At 45.6% G+C, this 17684-nt stretch overlaps 1 protein-coding gene across 5 annotated transcripts in view; it reads left to right on the forward strand.

Moving 5' to 3' along the window:
* The window catches only part of SLC7A1 (solute carrier family 7 member 1), a 668243-nt gene that overhangs the window by 535027 nt on the left and 115532 nt on the right, over positions 1-17684 (forward strand). For all 5 annotated transcript variants that reach the window (XM_086935153.1, XM_086935156.1, XM_086935155.1 and 2 more), the window contains 2 exons: positions 1199-1410; positions 8588-8754. In XM_086935153.1, the coding sequence (XP_086791279.1) occupies positions 1199-1410; positions 8588-8754 (379 nt within the window). The remainder of the gene's footprint in view (positions 1-1198; positions 1411-8587; positions 8755-17684) is intronic.

Here is a 17684-nt window from a genome sequence, read left to right on the forward strand (position 1 = left end):
GCTAAGGTATAGATGGGAATTGCTGATGGATTGTTCCAGGCTGGTTAAACAATGTAAGACAGAAAAGTCCAGGTCAAGGGAGTTACCTTTGGAATAGTGAGGTTTGACAGAGGCAAGCAGGTTGTCAGCGAGTTATGTGCTGATAGAATCAGTGACTAAAGCTGAAGGGAATATTTAAAAATCTAACATGGATTTCAGCTGGTGGTCCATCGTTAGCCACCCTTTTGATGAGGAGGTAATTTGCATTACCAGATTTATTTCCGGATTTATTTATGTACTTTGCTTTTTTCTGTAGTATTTGTCTCTGGGGCAGGAACAAGCAAGATGAAATAGGTGGGTACTACACCACCCAGGAGAAGAATTGAGGATAATTAAGGAAATAAAAGGTGAAGCTTCATTTCACACAAATAAAAAAATCTGTGGAGAATCCAACCCTGATGAAGGCCTAAAGGGACGAAATGCGTTGGCTTGGGCTGATTGAAAATCTTTATTGTGAACAACAATAAAATTGGATTCTGTACATATTCACAAGACTCCCAGGGGATAGATTATGTGAAATTATATGTATCAGACTTATTTTGGTGGATGTTGACAATTTGTACTTGGAATAGAATAGCTATATAAAAGAAACTTTTTCCTGATATAGTTGCGCTCATTTTCAATATATTTTTGGTGGTTTCTGATCGATCGTGGTTTCGAGGCAGTGGGGCCACAGAAAGTTGAGAATGGAACTACTTGACATTTTTTCCCTATGACACACTAGTGCAATGTTAAGGCCTACTCTGCTGGAGCACATATTTTTCTTAATTTATATACTCTTTGGTAGTTTTAAATCTTGTCAGCTAATTAGAATGTTAACATCTCAAAATAGATTGTACAGTAGCGAAAATATTGTTGCTCATGTTCATAATTGAAAGTGCCAGCTTGGTATTTGGAGGCTAGTTTGACAGCTTGAGTTTCACTACCCAAGTTTCTTTTTTACCAACCGTACTCAAAATGACCTATTCAAAATATCAAGTTAACAATGGGCAGACATCCTCCCAATGTACAAGGTGTCCATCATTTTGTTTGTTCATTTTGAGGATTTCAATTGTGACCTCATGTCTTCATCTACTTGTTTTATGCTTGCTTCTTAATACACATATAAAAACATGCAGCTTGAAGATAATATTGATAATTATTATTATTATATATCTAGGTATCAACCAGAGCAGCCTAACCTGGCATATCAAATGGCCAACACCAATGATGAGACCGACATGAATGAATCGGCAAGCACCACTGAATCCCGGACTGGAATTTTATCAGATTATGATGAAGTATTTACTTTCACATCCCTGTGGAGTCCTCAAAATTCTAACCCGACTAAATTGTCTGGTGCTATTGTTAATGTCGCTGCCAGCTTTATCGGTTTGTACATTTCATATTTTCAGTTACGCTTTTTTCTTACTAAACATATTACCCAGCTATTTATGACTGCTTTTATTGTCCTTATAGAAGCTATAAATGCTCCTTTGGATACATGCTGTTGACTTGTTGACTTGTAATCTGTGTACTGTTTGCTATCCCTCTACTCTTAGTTGTTCATTATTATGGTGATAGATGACAGTGTGATGTTATGTTTCTGGTACCTATTTTGTTTTTAGTAGACCTAAGAAATGCAAACTGCATGGTTTGTGGTAGCTTTCGCTGAATCCTTTTTGACATTGCGGCAGTTTCACCTTTTAGTCTTTTTCTATTGGGATATACTTATAGCCTAATTTTGCCTTCCCTTCCTGTGCCTGTATTTATGGGGAAAATCACGAGAGCCAAGTTCCCATTCCGTTCTGTCTGCATTTGAACTCCCCCACGCCCACAGTCTTTGTTGCACTCCCCCCTTTTCCCAGCTTGCATTTGCCTTGTGCTTGTCTCACATCCTCCCATCTCAGATGCTGTATTTTTTTACCTTACCTTGCTCTAGTGTCTAATTTGTAATGAATGAGTGCCGGTGCCTAAAACACTGCACAGACGCCTACGGTCAGTGCTATTAAATGTCAGCCTGCCAAATAACAAAGCCGTGTAGCCTTCAATTTACCTCAGGCCTCTAATTTACTACCAGACACTCCATCTGCCTTTATCTCACTCTTTCAGGTTCCTGCGTTCTTCCTCTCGTTAATGTCTGATGGGGAAAATTAAGTGCTTGTTCCCAAAAATAAGTGTTACTTGCCCCAACCGCCTCAAATTAGGCACTGCTTCGCCCTCTCCAGTCACCCATTCCTTCATCCCTGTAGTGTCTCCTGCACAATTTATTTTTCCAGTGCACTCTTGTTTCACTTCCTTCTTGTTTTCCCCCCTAAATCAGGAGTTTCAGGCAACTGTCCTCTGAGGTAAGGATTACGCTTTCTGCTCTGTCCTACTACTAGTTATAAATATATGAGAGAATCCATGTGTTAGCAGAAGGCTGCTGGGAAACTCTTTTTATTTGCCAGAGAAAAAGGGATCGTGCTGTTGCTCTTTTGATCCTTGCTGCTGTCTTGCAGTGTGGGGTACTAAATTACTGGTGGCCTTTTCTATAGCCTCTCAATTGGACTTCAAGACTGGTTCTCATGTAAGGATCTCTGTATTAGTTTCATTCTTTGGATCTTATCATGGACATTAAATACAAAGGAAGAAGAACTCAGATTTTTTTGCGCTGCACCCTCTACCTAAGCGAGTTTACTACTTCTCATTGCAGGATTTAGAATATCCTAAAAATAGGAATAAAACATCCCTGAGCTCCTCCCTCTCAGTGAGGGGGTTGTAGCCTGTGGCGGGACTAGGAGAATCCCAATGATGAATCATGCCAATTATGGTGGGTGAGGGATTTCGTTCTAATAAAGGGACTCCCCTAAGGGCTCAAGAGTATTTCTGTATGTGTTGACTTTTCTTTTGTTGATTGGTTTAGACTCAAGATCTTTCTTGTGTTTTTAGTTAATTAAATGGGGAGCCAACCCTCACTGGTCGTAAAACATTTTCTCCTTGGACTCTCCCTTCCCTTCGTTGTGTATAGATACTAGCCATTTCTGAGACAAGAGAATGCTTAGTACGCATCTACTTTATGATGCTTCTGCCTGTCATTTGTCTGGATCATTCCCACTTGGGTGCTCTGAGATATGGCAGTCTATCCTATTATGCTACTTTAAATTCATTATCCATTGTGTTCACATCTAAGAGTCTCGTGCTAGGCCCCAGAGCTGGTGATTGAGCTTCTTTTTTCAAAACCCAATGCTTGATGTTGTGGTATTTGTCCTCCATTTTAAAGGTGTCACAAGGGACCTAGATTTCAAGAGATGTGGAAAACACGTAGTGTCTCAAAATTGGACGGAACTCACCCTATGACCTCAGCATTTGGTGCTACATAGCTGAATACCTCAAGGTTAAAAAGGATTAAAAGCGACGGTGTTGCAGAGTGTTTTTGGTCCCCAGAGGGAGGTAAATAATTTAGATCTGGTCACTTGAAGGGCTGTAGAAAAACTGCTCCCTCAACCTGCTTGACGAGGCAGATGCATTAGGAGATTTGCCAGTCTCCCAAATTTGCCCAAATACTATGTCTGCAACGTCCCCCACTGTTCTTGCGTAATTTCTTTTGATTGCTCTTACACTTAATCTCATGAAATGCTGACAAGGCAGGTGATATAGGGATCATGCGTATTCTTTAAAAGTATATGCTTAACCCAGGAAAAACATTTGTTGAAGAAGGCTTTCATATCGTCTGAGAGAGTAGGAAAAGTAGTTACAGAACATGGGTGGAAAGAAGGTACCTATCCTCAGCAAAAAGGATAACAATCCAAATAAATATTTTAGGACTTTGCGCAACAACAAATTAATACCTTAAATAAGGCTGTAATTTTTGGCGCTTCTTGCTCAGTTAACCTTAAAATGCTATTACCTTGCTTACTGACCCTACAGATTCTTTTGAGTTGGTGCAATGTCATGTCTGCAACTGTTTAAAGTCAGTTTTCACTCTAACTAGAGCCCAGGCATTAGTGCACTACTGTTATTTATGCTTAAAATTCTTTTCTCGGTTAGGAGATGCAGTGAAAAATGTACTTGACTTATTTAGTGGCATTGAACAAAACAAAAAAGGAACTGAAAATTATTCACCGTGAATGCATGATTTGTGGGGGAAGGTTTTTTCAGGATACCACAGCTGTGAGATTTACTGGACTCCGATAGTAACAATCAATACCTTTTTCCATTGTTGTCCTTGAATTTTCCTTGTTCCTGAGCTCACAACTGTGCACTAGGTACACATTGACCCTCAGGGGAGTGAAGTTTCTGCATGGCTTCAAGGAGGTGGGGCTTCCTCAATGAGGTGGTGTAAGGTTAGAAACTCAATGAAACATCCAGTAACGCTTAATAAATCAAGCCCAGCCATGCTTTTACTTCGAAAACAATTTTTTTTTTATTTCAGCACACTACACAATACTTTGTCATCAGTGGGTACATTGTTTAGTACATAGTAATCTGGTAACATTTAATGATTTGTGGGTTGCTCTTCTGGGTGTTGCTGACCCTTTTAGTCCAAATGTGCTGTTCCAGTGATTCTTCATAGGATGCTTTCTTCGTTCCCAAACGTAAACAGAACGACGAGCCAACTGTTGCATTAGTGAAAAAGGAGGTGTAGGTTGATGCCCCTACCAAGTGTGAGGAGTGATTCTACCTGGCTTCAGTTCTTCAGGTGAGACCACACTTCTGTTTCTGTGCACCAAGCGGTCACAGACACTGTCGTTTTGGTAGGAAACCCATAAGATACATTTGTGGTTTTCCCTGGGTGCCCCGTAGTCCGAAACATTGTTGCTTCAGAGCATGCAGCAGGGATAATCTGGCCTCAGGGCTTTACCCAACAGCCTAGCAATGGCTGGTCCTTCTCCTGAGTCACAGTAGTAACTTCAGATCATCCTGCCTCCGCTTTGGTGGTCCCTCTCTTCAAGGTTGCGTGTTCCTCACTCAAGGGCACCTCCAATATAATTCAAAAGAAGTTAGTTCGCTCTTTTCTTCGAGGCAGGCAGTCCGAAGGCAACTTCTCACAGTAGTCTGCCCACCGATTTCTGGACCCAAAACTAACAGAGAGGTGGTGGTCAATACCTGAATTTAGGAGCACAAAAGGTTTCTCGGTTGCCACTACTTCTTTACCCACCAGAGTCTTTTAGCGCAATCTTAGAACACTGGTTGAAACTTTCTGCCCTACATGTACACTACGTTTGGAGGCAGAATTTTGTTTTCCACAAGTCTACTTTTAACCAGTTTCAGGTAGTTCTTAACTTGTGTGTCCCTTTCAGACTGGTCCAGATGAAGTGTTTGTCTTACATTGTCAGCAGGATGATGAGGTAGTTAGTAGTTTCTTGCCAAGAGAGACCAAAAATAGGAGCACAAAAGGCACAGGCTTCCCAACTCAAATACCAATTAACTTATTGGGGGTAACACATGTATGCAGACCCCTCCTCCACCCCCCCCCCCCCAAAAAAGTCACGATTTACAAAACAAAATTGTCACTTTTTAAAATCCCCTGCATTTTTACAAAAATACCTGCAAAAATTAAAACTTGTCATTATTTTTAAATTATCTTATTTTTATTGACTCTTCTCTGCCGCTGAGCCAAAAAAATGAGGGTGAGCAACAGGCAAGCTGGCAGCAGAGGTGCTTAATTCCTCTCTATCGCCTGTCTGTTGCCAGCTTGCTCCCTCCTCTGTTGATAGCCAGCTGCTGCCAGGCTCCCTCCAAGTCTCCAGAGGCCCCAGGCTCTCTCCAAGTCTCCAGATGCCCTTTGTCTCGTGCCCACTATGTCCCTGCTTGCCCCATTTTCATCTTCCTTCTGAAATCCTTTCTCCTGTGACTAAAACCCCCTCCCCCATCTTTTTCATCCCCCGGACAATACTCAATCTCTGCCTGTCTCTTCTCCCTCTTCTCAATTCTCCTGTGTCCGCCCCTTTTACTCCTCTGCTGACCTGTGCCCCTTTGGAATGAGGTTGTCAGATGCCAGAGAAAGCAGAGTTCAAAATGTTTTAATCTGCACTCTATGGCACCAGACAGCCTCCTACTGCGTGGCACGGTGCACATGTACTCTCTGCCAGGCGAGGGACCGTACCTTGGCAGAGTTTTCACGTGTGACATAAAGACCGACAACTGGTTATTGTTATGATGGGCACATATTCTGGCTACCAGAAAAATGTCACAAATTTTGAGGTTTGGGACTGCAAATTCTGTTTTTTTGCTATCCCAGACCGTAACCCCCTGGATGGTCTGTTCAGGGAGAAATAGCGCAGGAAAGGGTAGGAGACGTTCCCCATGCTTCAAAATTACGGTCGCTTGTCTCCTCTCCTACACATTGGAGTCTGGTCCAATATAAAGGACCTCAGGAATTCTCTGGAGGAGCCCTGCAATTAGTATTACTGGCTGGGGCTCTCTCCAACTTACATCTTATGTATTGCGTTGATTCAATAAATCAAAAAGTGTTCCTGGGTTAATACAGTCGTATGCAGCAAGCTCGCTCCATGCACATTCTACTTTTTATATGTATTACCCTCATAATGTCTGTGTCTCACTCAAATGGAGTGAAGGACCTGGTTGTAGTGGACTGACAGACCTAATTTAGGTGATCGGTAAAAGGGCCTGTCCTGCCACTAGACTCTATTACTGCCACCAGTGTCAGTCTTCTACAGCCCTGTGAGTCAACAGTAGCCACACTCTGGAAAAGGAGTACATGACATGCACCTCTGTGCACTCTTGGTTTCATCCTGTACCACAAATAATTCTCAGCACATATGATGGTTAAGTGGTGAAGTAAAATTTTAAAAAAACTTGCTTTGGGAAACCAGAGGCAGGGAAACCTGCTCTCCAAAGCCATTAAGAGGGCCCTTTCCTTTTCAACATTACCTAAAAGTGCTTCCATTGCACAAACCTCACAACTGGCAAGAACTCAGGGGTATGATTCAAGATCATTTTAAGAAGAGGCTTATGATCGGTAAATTCTTTAACTCCTTAAGGAGACAGGTCTGTGGTTGTTGGCATCGTTTGGAAAAACAGAAGAATTCAGTCTGTAGGTTTACGCTGTAGGTAGATATTTTACATCCAATTTAGGATTAACTCAAGAAAGGTTTAAAGTCATTAATTGAAGAGCTGTTGAAGTGGAGTTGAGCATGGTAGGCATGTTGATATTGGCGAGTATGAATTTGATGGGTGCCATGTATTTTGGCTATATGTTGTTTTTATAGAAAGTCTTTACACAAGTTAAACGGGTTTGTGCCTTCATTGTGCCAGACAAGCTTAAATGCTGTCCTCTTCTGATGTATTTTGTCTCTGTTATGCTTGGCAGCACTAAGCAAGATTCTCTGGTCGATAATTGAGTCTCTGGATGTTTATAGTATTTGTATCTTGTTTCGAGTTCTTTTGCACCTTTCTCATGGTTAGGCTGCGTAATTGTATTCCATTAATATGTGGGGAGAGGTCTTTATATTGGGAGGGGGGTTTAGCTTTAGACGCTCAGTACTGTTAGGGGGAAATATTGTCCCTTTTCCTTGTATAGCACTCTGCTTATTTTGCTTGATACGTAGGAGTGCAAGCTGATTTTTCTTCGATTGGTGATAATTATGATAATTATGTAAATGGCACAATTGCCTCATTGATCATGGCTTCTTTTTCCCACTGCTACAATCTGAGTGGGGAAGAACCTCTATTGAATGTCCAGTTACATTCCAGAGGAGACGCAACTATTTTGGTGTCAATCTTCAGACTTCTGCTTGTCACAGATCTCTTCAGGTTGGCTAAATGGGCCACCCTTTCTGCAATCACTGTCTATTGTAGGAATCCTGTCTGAGCAATGCACAGTCTAGCCAGAAGATTACTAGAAACATTTTCTCAGATGTCTTCACCACCCTTTTTTATTTAAAATACTATGTATTTACTCATAAGGTAACAATGAGAACGACCCATGATAGAGGACAGGATTTGTTAGATTAATAGCTCTATGGTGTCTCTTATTCTCATATCCCGGAGTCCTCTACCTTCGGCAAAGGCAGCCACTGAGTACCTTTTTGCTTTAAAAAAAAAAGAAGAAAACTGATTGGGATTGCCACAGAGATGAGGGGCTGGCTCATGGATGGTGCATATACATGTATAATACTGGATGCAGAAGGCCTGTCAAACAGCTGTGCAAGCAATTCATGGTCCCCAGTCTTGGTTGCTAGTGCCTAATACCTACAAAGTGATTTGAGGAAAAAGCCTATCAAGTCGTGCAAATGGAGTCACCATAAAGGCAACTTTGTTGTTCCTCCTGAATTCCCATTTTACTTCTGTCTATGATCCGCTTGTATTTCTTCAAGTAATTTGTTTCAGACCATCACCTATGTATTTTATATATAGGCTGTGATCTCGTATATCGGACTTTTGGTGTGATAACCTACCTCCTTGTATGGATTGCTACTTGTACGGCCTGCCACTTTCACAGTGTTCGAGGAGTCTGCATTGCTTGACATGATGCCTTTGATACCCAACCCGCTCGTCATTTACATAAGTCATTTTAAGCTCTGCTGTTCTCAGAGTTGTTCACATGCATGTATCTCCTTTGCAGGGTTGCTGATCATCACTTTTTGTTGTTTGGCTGTCCTTGGGAAAGATGCCTTGGCGGAAGGAAGCGCATCGGTTATCGCTGCACTTGTAGTGGTCTTCTTGGTTTGCTTCTTATTCACCATCATTATTTGGAGACAACCTCAAAGTCAAACCAAACTTTCTTTCAAGGTACGTAACGTAGCAGGTGTCAGAAGGTGATGTTTTAATTGAGGCAGTTGCATATTCTACATTAATTAATGTACCTCATTCAATCCCTAAAATTGGGAGAAGCATGTGCATTTTTGTTCAAATGTGGTGCATAATGCTGCAAGTTCAAGTACACTTTTTGACACGCAAAACACATTTGGCTATCCATATATAGTGGTAAAGAGCACAAGGGTGGTTTGTAGACCTTCATTATGACCTGCACATTTTTATTACAAGCTTATGTGGTCATGCACCATTAGTAATTTCAGTAGTAGAGTGGTGGAGTAAATTATGTATTTATATGTAAGATTTTTTGTACAAAAGAAAAATGTGTGACCTTATGTGGTCTACAAACTACTTTAGATATGTCGTCATATATGTGATTGAAAAAAATGTAAGTATCCTCTTGATTAACGTTTTGAATTTTCTGCCTCGTTTGTATGCCATTTGCTTAGTGCTGAATATCAATGCAGCTTTAAATGTACATAGGAACAGATTGTTTTAAAACCTATATATATTATAACCTTCTACTACCCCTTAATTTTGCTTTCTCAGGCGTTTTAACTGTTCCAATCTTGTGGTGATGCTCAAATGCATCTCAAATGTGTTATGAGGCATGTTTCTTCCTAAATGCATTGGTCCTTCCCCTTTTCATCAATTTCCATGTATAAGCTGCCTCCTGCACCAAGCCCTCATGGGAAGTATAGGGTGAAATTGCTTTCCAAATCTGCACTGCTTTCTTTTACCCCATGTGTTTATGGCGGGTGCCTGCATTGGATGGTTTAATTTTCTTGTAGCCCAGGTTCTTTCGGGCTTATACATATACATCTTTCCCACTATCTCCCTATCAATGTACTACTCTCCTTGCCCCTTACTCTCCTTTTTCTCCATGCTTTCTGCCCCTTGTCCTTCCTCCATATTCTATCTAGCCTTTGCCCCTCCCCCACTTCTTTCATTGCAATACATCTGTTCGAGGCATGAGGGCTGCTGACATTCATATCTGTGCATAGATCGCCGCCTAGTGTTGGGTCCGGATGATTGCACATTGTTGTCCTGGAAGAGTCTTCGAAGTATCACGAGATAGGTGGCTCCTCCCCTGGACTACAGTGGCCATGGGCATCCTCAGATTGTTTTTTTCCGCCATTGGGTTCGGATGTCCTTATCTCGACTCCAGTTTGCAAAACTTGTACTCTTTACTCCTAAGGCCAAAAGGCCTTCACAGCATCGGTATTGTATCGTTCGGTGCCTGTCCCTTTCGAGTTCTTCAATCAACGTCGAAAGACGAAATTTATTTCGACAACACAGGCCCAGACTACATCGACGATGGAACGGACCCCGTTCAAGCGGTGTCCCGTTTGTAATTTGAAATACTCCAACTTAGATGTGCACCCAGTGTGCAATACATGTTTGTCCCCCGGCCACGACGAGTCAAAATGTTTTGCCTGCTCGAAGTTCCGCTCGAAGAAAACTATCAAACTTCGACGCGCGGCGAGGCAGTCGGCCCAACAGTCGGCCCCTGCACCTGCGAACATCTTCGATGCTGGAGACGAAGAGGTCCTCCCTGAAGAGGAGGAAGACGAAGAAGACGTTCCCGAAGAGATGTCGGAACCGGCGTCGGAGTAGGACTCCAACTTCGAGGTGGACGAGCAAGTTGAAGAATACGTCCACGACCAAGATGTCGTCGAGGTAGGGGACGACGATGAGGCCCTTGGGGCCGTCGATGACGACCCCAATGGAGAGCCGAGCCCGCCCGCAGTTACGGGGACTATCACTACCATACCGCCCCCTCCGGCTCCGGTCGAGGCATCGCCGAAAGGCCTTAGCCAAGATCCTTCTGCACGGTCTACAGCCCCGCGCCAAAGCCTGGCTAAGACCCTTTCCAAGGAGCCATCGGTCGATTCCACGAAATCGAAACCGAAACTACTCAAGATGGTGGTCGGTTCGACGTCGACGCACGTCCAAACAAAGGCTGTCGACTATCCTTCGGCGTCGAAGATGGCCGTCGGCTCCAAGACTGGGTCGTCGAAGCAGGCCTCGAACAGCAAGCACGTCGCCTCGAAGGGCTCGGCGTCTGCGCCGACGACCAAACATGGGGAGAAGAGCAAAGACCTTCCGTCAAGGAAAAGTCTCGAGACAAACCTGTCTGGACTCAAGACTATGCTTGGAAAACGTGCTGAAACAACAACCAAGGATGCCCCGAAGGTGTCGGCGACGCCCAAAGATGGGGGCCCAACGCGCCGGGAGCTCGATTCGACGCGGGCAAGCGAGCGGCCTACACAGGTGTCGAAAAGGCCCGAATCAGCCGCTTCAGGCTCGAAACCTACGGGCTCGGCGCAAATAAAGTTTGGACTTCCACCTACGGCCCGCCCAACGCATCTCGAACGCCATGAAACCGCAGAGGCTTCCAAGACGTCGAAGGTGTCCTCCAAGTCCACGCACAAACAGGTCGTCTATCACGAGCCTTCATATGACAACCAGGCTAAACTCATGATTGACTCGGAGACAGGCAGGCTTACCATCCACAAGCGGAAGGTCGCACCTGAACATCCGTTGGAAGGTTACAGGATTCCCCTCAAAAAGAAGATGGTCTCATCTACCTCTCCTGTTCTTTTTGAGCCTGTTCAGGACTATTTGCAACATGTGCCTCATTCTCCAGCTCAGAGTGAGGAGGACTTAAATACAGACTATGGCCAAATGGCATACTCTTACCCCATAGACCCTGATCAGGATGACTCGCATCAATGGTCAGGGACAGGGGATCAAGGCGATGACCCCCATACAGCTCCGGACTCAGTCCTACAATGTTAAACCATCTCCAACTGAGGACACCGCAGCATTTAATGCATTAATTGAACGTGCTGCCCTTAACCATGACGTCGACATGCATGCCGAGCCAGTGGATGAGGATTTCTTATTTGACACCTTCTCAACATCTGAACGCTCCACTAAAATACTACCCATGCTTAAATGGGTCCTCAAGCATGCGACGGACATTTTCAAGGAGCCAACCAAAGCCAGGGTTATTAACCCCCGGATCGACAAGAAATACAGGCCTGCCCCAGTGGACCCCACCTATATCAAAGGCCAGCTCCCCTTGGACTCCCTCGTGGTGGCTATGCACGCAAGAGGGCTAACTCTCAAACCAGTGGTGACGCTCCCCCTCCGGACAAAGAGTCAAAAATCTTTGAAGCGTCTGGAAAGCGTGTGGCAGCGCAAGCCGCTAATATTTGGAGAATAGCCAATACACAGGCCCTGTTGGCTAGATACGACAGGGCGCACTACGATACACTAGATCAGTTAGTGCAGCACATGCCTGATATGTACAGAGAAGGTGCAGAAATGGTTATACAAGAGGGGAAATTAGTCTCCAATGCATCAATCAAATGCGCCCTGGACGCAGCAGACACAGCGGCAAGGGCAATTAATACTAGCGTGATGCTGCGAGGCCATGCATGGTTGCGCATCTCGGGGTTTAAATCCGAGATCCAAATTACTCTTCTCAATCAACCGGTTAACCCGGACTTCCTGTTTGGACCGGAGGTTGACACTACACTTGAAAAAATGAAAAAAGACACTGACGGCGAAATCCATGGGGGCTCTACAGTCCCAGCAGTTTCGGGGCACTTCCTTTCGTCGCTCCGGTAACAGGGGAGCCACAAGAGGACAGGCTCTACAGCACTCCCAATACGCCAAGGGCTACACGCAGTCTCTACCTACACGAAAAACACCAGGGGTGGATACCGTGGAAACAGCGCCAAAGGGAGAGGACGCGGCAATAACAACGCCAGATCCTCCGCTCCCAACAAACAGTGACTTCTTGTCACTGCCCCCCGACCATCTAACACCTGTCGGGGGAAGACTCCAGCAGTTCCTGCCTCTCTGGAGAGACATTACAACAGACAGTTGGGTGAGACAACTTATCCGGTACGGCTATTGTCTAGAACTAATCTCCACCCCCCCAACATACCCCCAAGAAACCGTCCTATGTCCGCAGAGCACACGCACGTATTGCAGCAAGAAGTACTCTCCATGCTACAAAAAGGAGCCATAGAACTCGTGCCTGTAGAAGAGCGGGGTACAGGGGTGTACTCTCTGTACTTCTTGATTCCAAAAAAGGACGGGTCCCTGCGGCCCATTCTAGACCTCAGACCCCTCAACCAATACATCCTTTCAGAGCACTTTCACATGCTAGCCTTACAGAAGGTCCTGCTGCTGCTCCGTCAGGGCGACTTCCTAGCCACCCTGGACCTCAAGGATGCATATTTCCACATTCCCATTCACCCAAGTCACAGAAAATATCTCAGGTTCACTATCAACAATCAGCATTACCAGTTCAAGGTTCTGCCGTTCGGGGTCACTACAGCTCCCAGGGACATCACCAAGTGCTTAGCGACTGTGGCAGCGCACCTTTGCAGGCAAGGTGTTCATGTGTATTCCTACCTGGACGACTGGCTCGTTCAGGCCAGGTCAGCCAAGCAGTACGGCCGCGATATGTTGCGGACCATTCACCTCCTTCACAGTCTGGGGTTCTCACTCAACTACGCGAAGTCTCACCTGCAGCCAGCCCATGTGCAACAGTACCTAGGCGCGACACTAAACACCCAGTCGGCCACAGCGCAGCCGAACCCTGCCAGGGTCAACAGCATGCAGCTGCTCATTTGGAGGTTCCAACCTCAGCGATCCCTCCCAGCGCAGGTGTTCATGCAACTGATCGGTATGATGGCATCCTGCATATGCATAGTCCCGCACGCGAGACTGCACATGCGTCCCCTTCAAGAATGCTTAGCCCGACAGTGGAACCAGGCTCATGGCCATCTAAAAGACCTAGTGTTGGTGACCGGTCGTGCTCACAACTCTCTGCATTGGTGGAATCCACAAAACCTTTGCAGGGGACGACCGTTCCAAGAGCCTGTCCCACAAATAGTGCTAACGACGGGCACATCTCTCCAGGGTTGGGGAGCGCATGTCCTCCACTACACGGTGCAAGGACTATGGACAACACAACAGCAGAAAATGCATATCAATGTGTTGGAGCTGATGGCAATCCTTATGGCACTGAAGGCATTCAAGTTGCACCTGTGCAACAAGGTCGTGTTAGTCCGGACGGACAACATGACCGCCATGTATTACATCCAGAAGCAGGGAGGCACGCACTCCCCGCAGCTGTCTCACCTAGCCCAGAGCATGTGGAAGTGGGCCATTCAGAGGAACATCTTCCTCATGGCGGAGCATCTCCCGGGTGTCGACAACCAAATGGCGGACCTGCTCAGCAGGCACAGTCATCAGATGCACGAGTGGGAGATCCACCTGTCAGTACTCCATCCATACTTCCAACGGTGGGGTCATCCAGACATCGACCTCTTCGCCACAAGCGAGAACGCAAAATGCCCAAACTTCGCCGCCAGGTTCCCACACCCGCAGTCTCAGGGCAATGCGATATGGATGAACTGGTCAGGCAGATTTGCGTACGCTTTTCCGCCAGCCCCCCTCATACCTCTGGTGGCGCGCAAACTGCGACAGCACTCCATGACACTCATCCTGGTTGCTCCAACGTGGGCACGGCAAGCTTGGTACACCACGTTCCTGGAACTTTCAGTGGTGCCTCACCAGCGGCTGCGCCTCACTCCCAGCCTCCTCACTCAGAGCCATGGCGACATTCAGCACCCAGATCCCCAATAGTTGAACCTTGCGATTTGGCTCCTGAGGTCATAGAGTTTGGATACCTGAACTTGCCTCCTGAGTGCATGAACATCATCAAGGAGGCAAGACGACCGACTACCAGGGCCTGCTATGCAGCCAAATGGAAGCAGTTTGTTATTTACTGCTCCAACAATGACATTAATCCGTTGGACGCATCTACGCAAAACATCATATGTTACTTATTGCATCTGTACCAATGCAACCTGGCATACAGTTCAATCAGGATCCATTTGGCGGCCATAGCCGCTTACCTTCAAAACAGGCAGCACCTTTCCGTTTTCAGGGTGCCTGCCATTAAAGCCTTTTTGGAAGGACATAAGAGAGTAATCCCTCCCAGACACCCCCCTTCACCAGTCTGGAACCTAAATATCGTTCTCACCAGACTCATGGGGCCACCCTTTGAGCCACTCCATTCCTGTGAAATACAGTTTCTTACCTGGAAGGTGGCCTTCCTAATAGCTATTACATCGCTGCGGAGGGTCAGTGAGCTGCAAGCCCTCACAATTCAGGAACCCTACCTGCAAATTCATGCAAATAGGGTGGTGCTTCGCACCAACCCTAAATTCATGCCAAAGGTGGTTTCGCAGTTCCACCTTAACCAAAACCTAGAACTGCCAGTTTTATTTCCTAACCCTGACTCAGTGGCAGACAGAGCACTGCACACCTTAGATGTCAAAAGGGCTCTCCTGTATTACATCGACAGGACAAAAGACTTTCGAAAGACTAAACAGCTGTTCGTTGCCTTCTCTCCACAACATAAAGGCAAGCCCATCTCCAAGTCTGGTATAGACAGGTGGATTGTTAAATGCATCCAGATCTGTTATCAAAAGGCTAAGCACACGTTAACAGTTCCCCCTAGAGCGCATTCCACACGCAAGTTAGGGGCTTCCATGGCTTTCCTGGGTAACATTCCTCTAGAGGATATATGTAGAGCAGCCACATGGACCACCATACATACATTTACCAAACACTACTGCGTAGATGTACACTCCAAACAGCAAGCTGCTGTAGGACAGGCTGTTCACAGAACTCTTTGACTGCTGCAGCAGGCACGGGCACCCGCCGGTAAGGAGGTAACTGCTATTTATTCTATGCACAGATATGAATTCAGCAGCCCTCATGCCTCGAACGGAATATGCTACTTACCAGTATGCATCTGTTCTTGGCATGAAGGGCTGCTGACATTCATATCGCCCACCCTCCTCCCCGGTGCCTGTCGCAGCTGTAGCTCTCAGAATCATTTTCAGGCATGGTCATCACTTTCAGTATTACACTCCATCCCTGCCACAATGGCGAAAAACAATCTGAGGATGGAGAGGATGCCCATGCGCACTGTAGTCCAGGGGAGGAGCCACCTATCTCGTGATACTTCGAAGACTCTTCCAGGACAACAATGTGCAATCATCCGGACCCAACACTAGGCGGCGATCTATGCACAGATATGAATGTCAGCAGCCCTTCATGCCAAGAACAGATGCATACTGGTAAGTAGCATATTCCTTTTTCTTTTTCCCCCAATTTTACCTCCTCCATTCTTCCAGATTACGCTTACTCATTCTGCCAGTCTAAAACTCTTCCCTTCCTCTAACCTCCAACTAACCCCACCCACCTCTTTTCCCATACCCTCCTGAATTTTCTGAATACCACCATTTTTTCAGTAGTGCATCAAGTCACATTCTTGTCTTTTTTGTGATACATTTTTATTGAAATACCTCTGGAGACACGGTCCGCAAACGTGTGGCAATGGAAAAATTCTGCAAAAGATCAGAAATGTATTCCCTGGACAGCAGACATCACATGATAGTGTGTAGGACCATGGTTGAGCGATTACATTTGTACTAATGCGATTGTTGCTTTTGTGTGTTCTACATTTGCACTTGCTCAGAATTTCTGCTGTGCTCCATCGTGGACGCATTTCTTCCATAGATTGTTAATTCTTATAGGAAATCCCTTAAAAACACATCTCCTGTTGAGAATACTACCATAAAAAGGAGGTGATGGATTATTTTCAAAAAGTCTTTCCTCTGTCTCATCTGGTACAGGGTGTTTACTGCTGAGACTACATTAATCTAGACTGGTCACCCATGTTCCAGTTCTAAAGACCCATAAATGCAACATTTGAAGTGTTCACAATAGTGGAGCTGTTGAAGTGTTCACAATAGTGGAGCTGTAGATCATATGCTTTAGTATAGATCGCCTTCTGGTGTTGGGTCCGGATGTTTGCACTCTGTTTTTGTTACAAGAAGTCTTGTAGTCATGAGGGAGATGACTCTTCCTTTCAGTGATAGTGTACATGGGCATAGACTCTATCCTTAGTTTGTTTTTTCCCGCCATCGGGTTCAGATGTGTATTGCTGCGCTCTGGTTCTGTACCGTTATCAGACCCCTTCGGCACGCAATCCACTACCCTCGACTGTATTATCGATCGCTGTTCCTCATTTGATGTGCATCGTCTCACTTCAAAAAACCTTCCATTGGAAAACTCAAAGCAGGCCATCTGACCTACCCGTGCCGACCGCGCTAGCAGTCGATGGAACAGACTCCATTTAAACTATGTCCCGGATGTCGTGCTAATTTTCCGTACACAACTTGCATGAAGTTTGCAACCTCTGCTTGTCCCCGGAACACAGCAAGAAGGGCTGCGACGCGTGTTTATCATTCCGATCGAAAAAGACACTTTGTGATAGTCTGGCTTGGCGCCACGAAATGCAATATCAGAGCGACTCTATTCCAGAAATCTTCAGAGAAGATTCAGGTATCCAACATCCAGCTGAAGAGCCAGAGGAAGAAGAGCAGATCTCCATGTCAGAGGAAGACTCAGACATGGAAGAATAGGAAGGCATCACTGCGGGTCAGTGTACTGTGAGTACAGATACCCCTGTGCCCATTCCACATAAGACAAAGGGTCCGGTCCCTCCTTCGCCCTCTAGTTTCGGTCAGCATAGACTAACCATTTCCCATGCCCCGCCCTCCGACCCGGCTCCGAAATAAAAAGAGAAGCCTTCTGGCTCGATCCAGCCCCGCCCTGATGCCGATCCAACTTCTTCAGCAATGAAACATAAGACCAAGCATCTATTGGTCAACATACCTTTGGGACCGAAGATTCCACCTTCAATGCCAAAAGGCTCGGAGCCGAATCCCTCCAAGCCCAAAGACTCGGAGCTGAAATCCTCCAAGGCCAAAGACTCAGAGCCGAAACCATCAACACCCAAA

Source organism: Lissotriton vulgaris, chromosome 8 (assembly GCF_964263255.1).
Source record: "Lissotriton vulgaris chromosome 8, aLisVul1.2, whole genome shotgun sequence".
Taxonomy (NCBI): Eukaryota; Metazoa; Chordata; class Amphibia; order Caudata; family Salamandridae; genus Lissotriton; species Lissotriton vulgaris.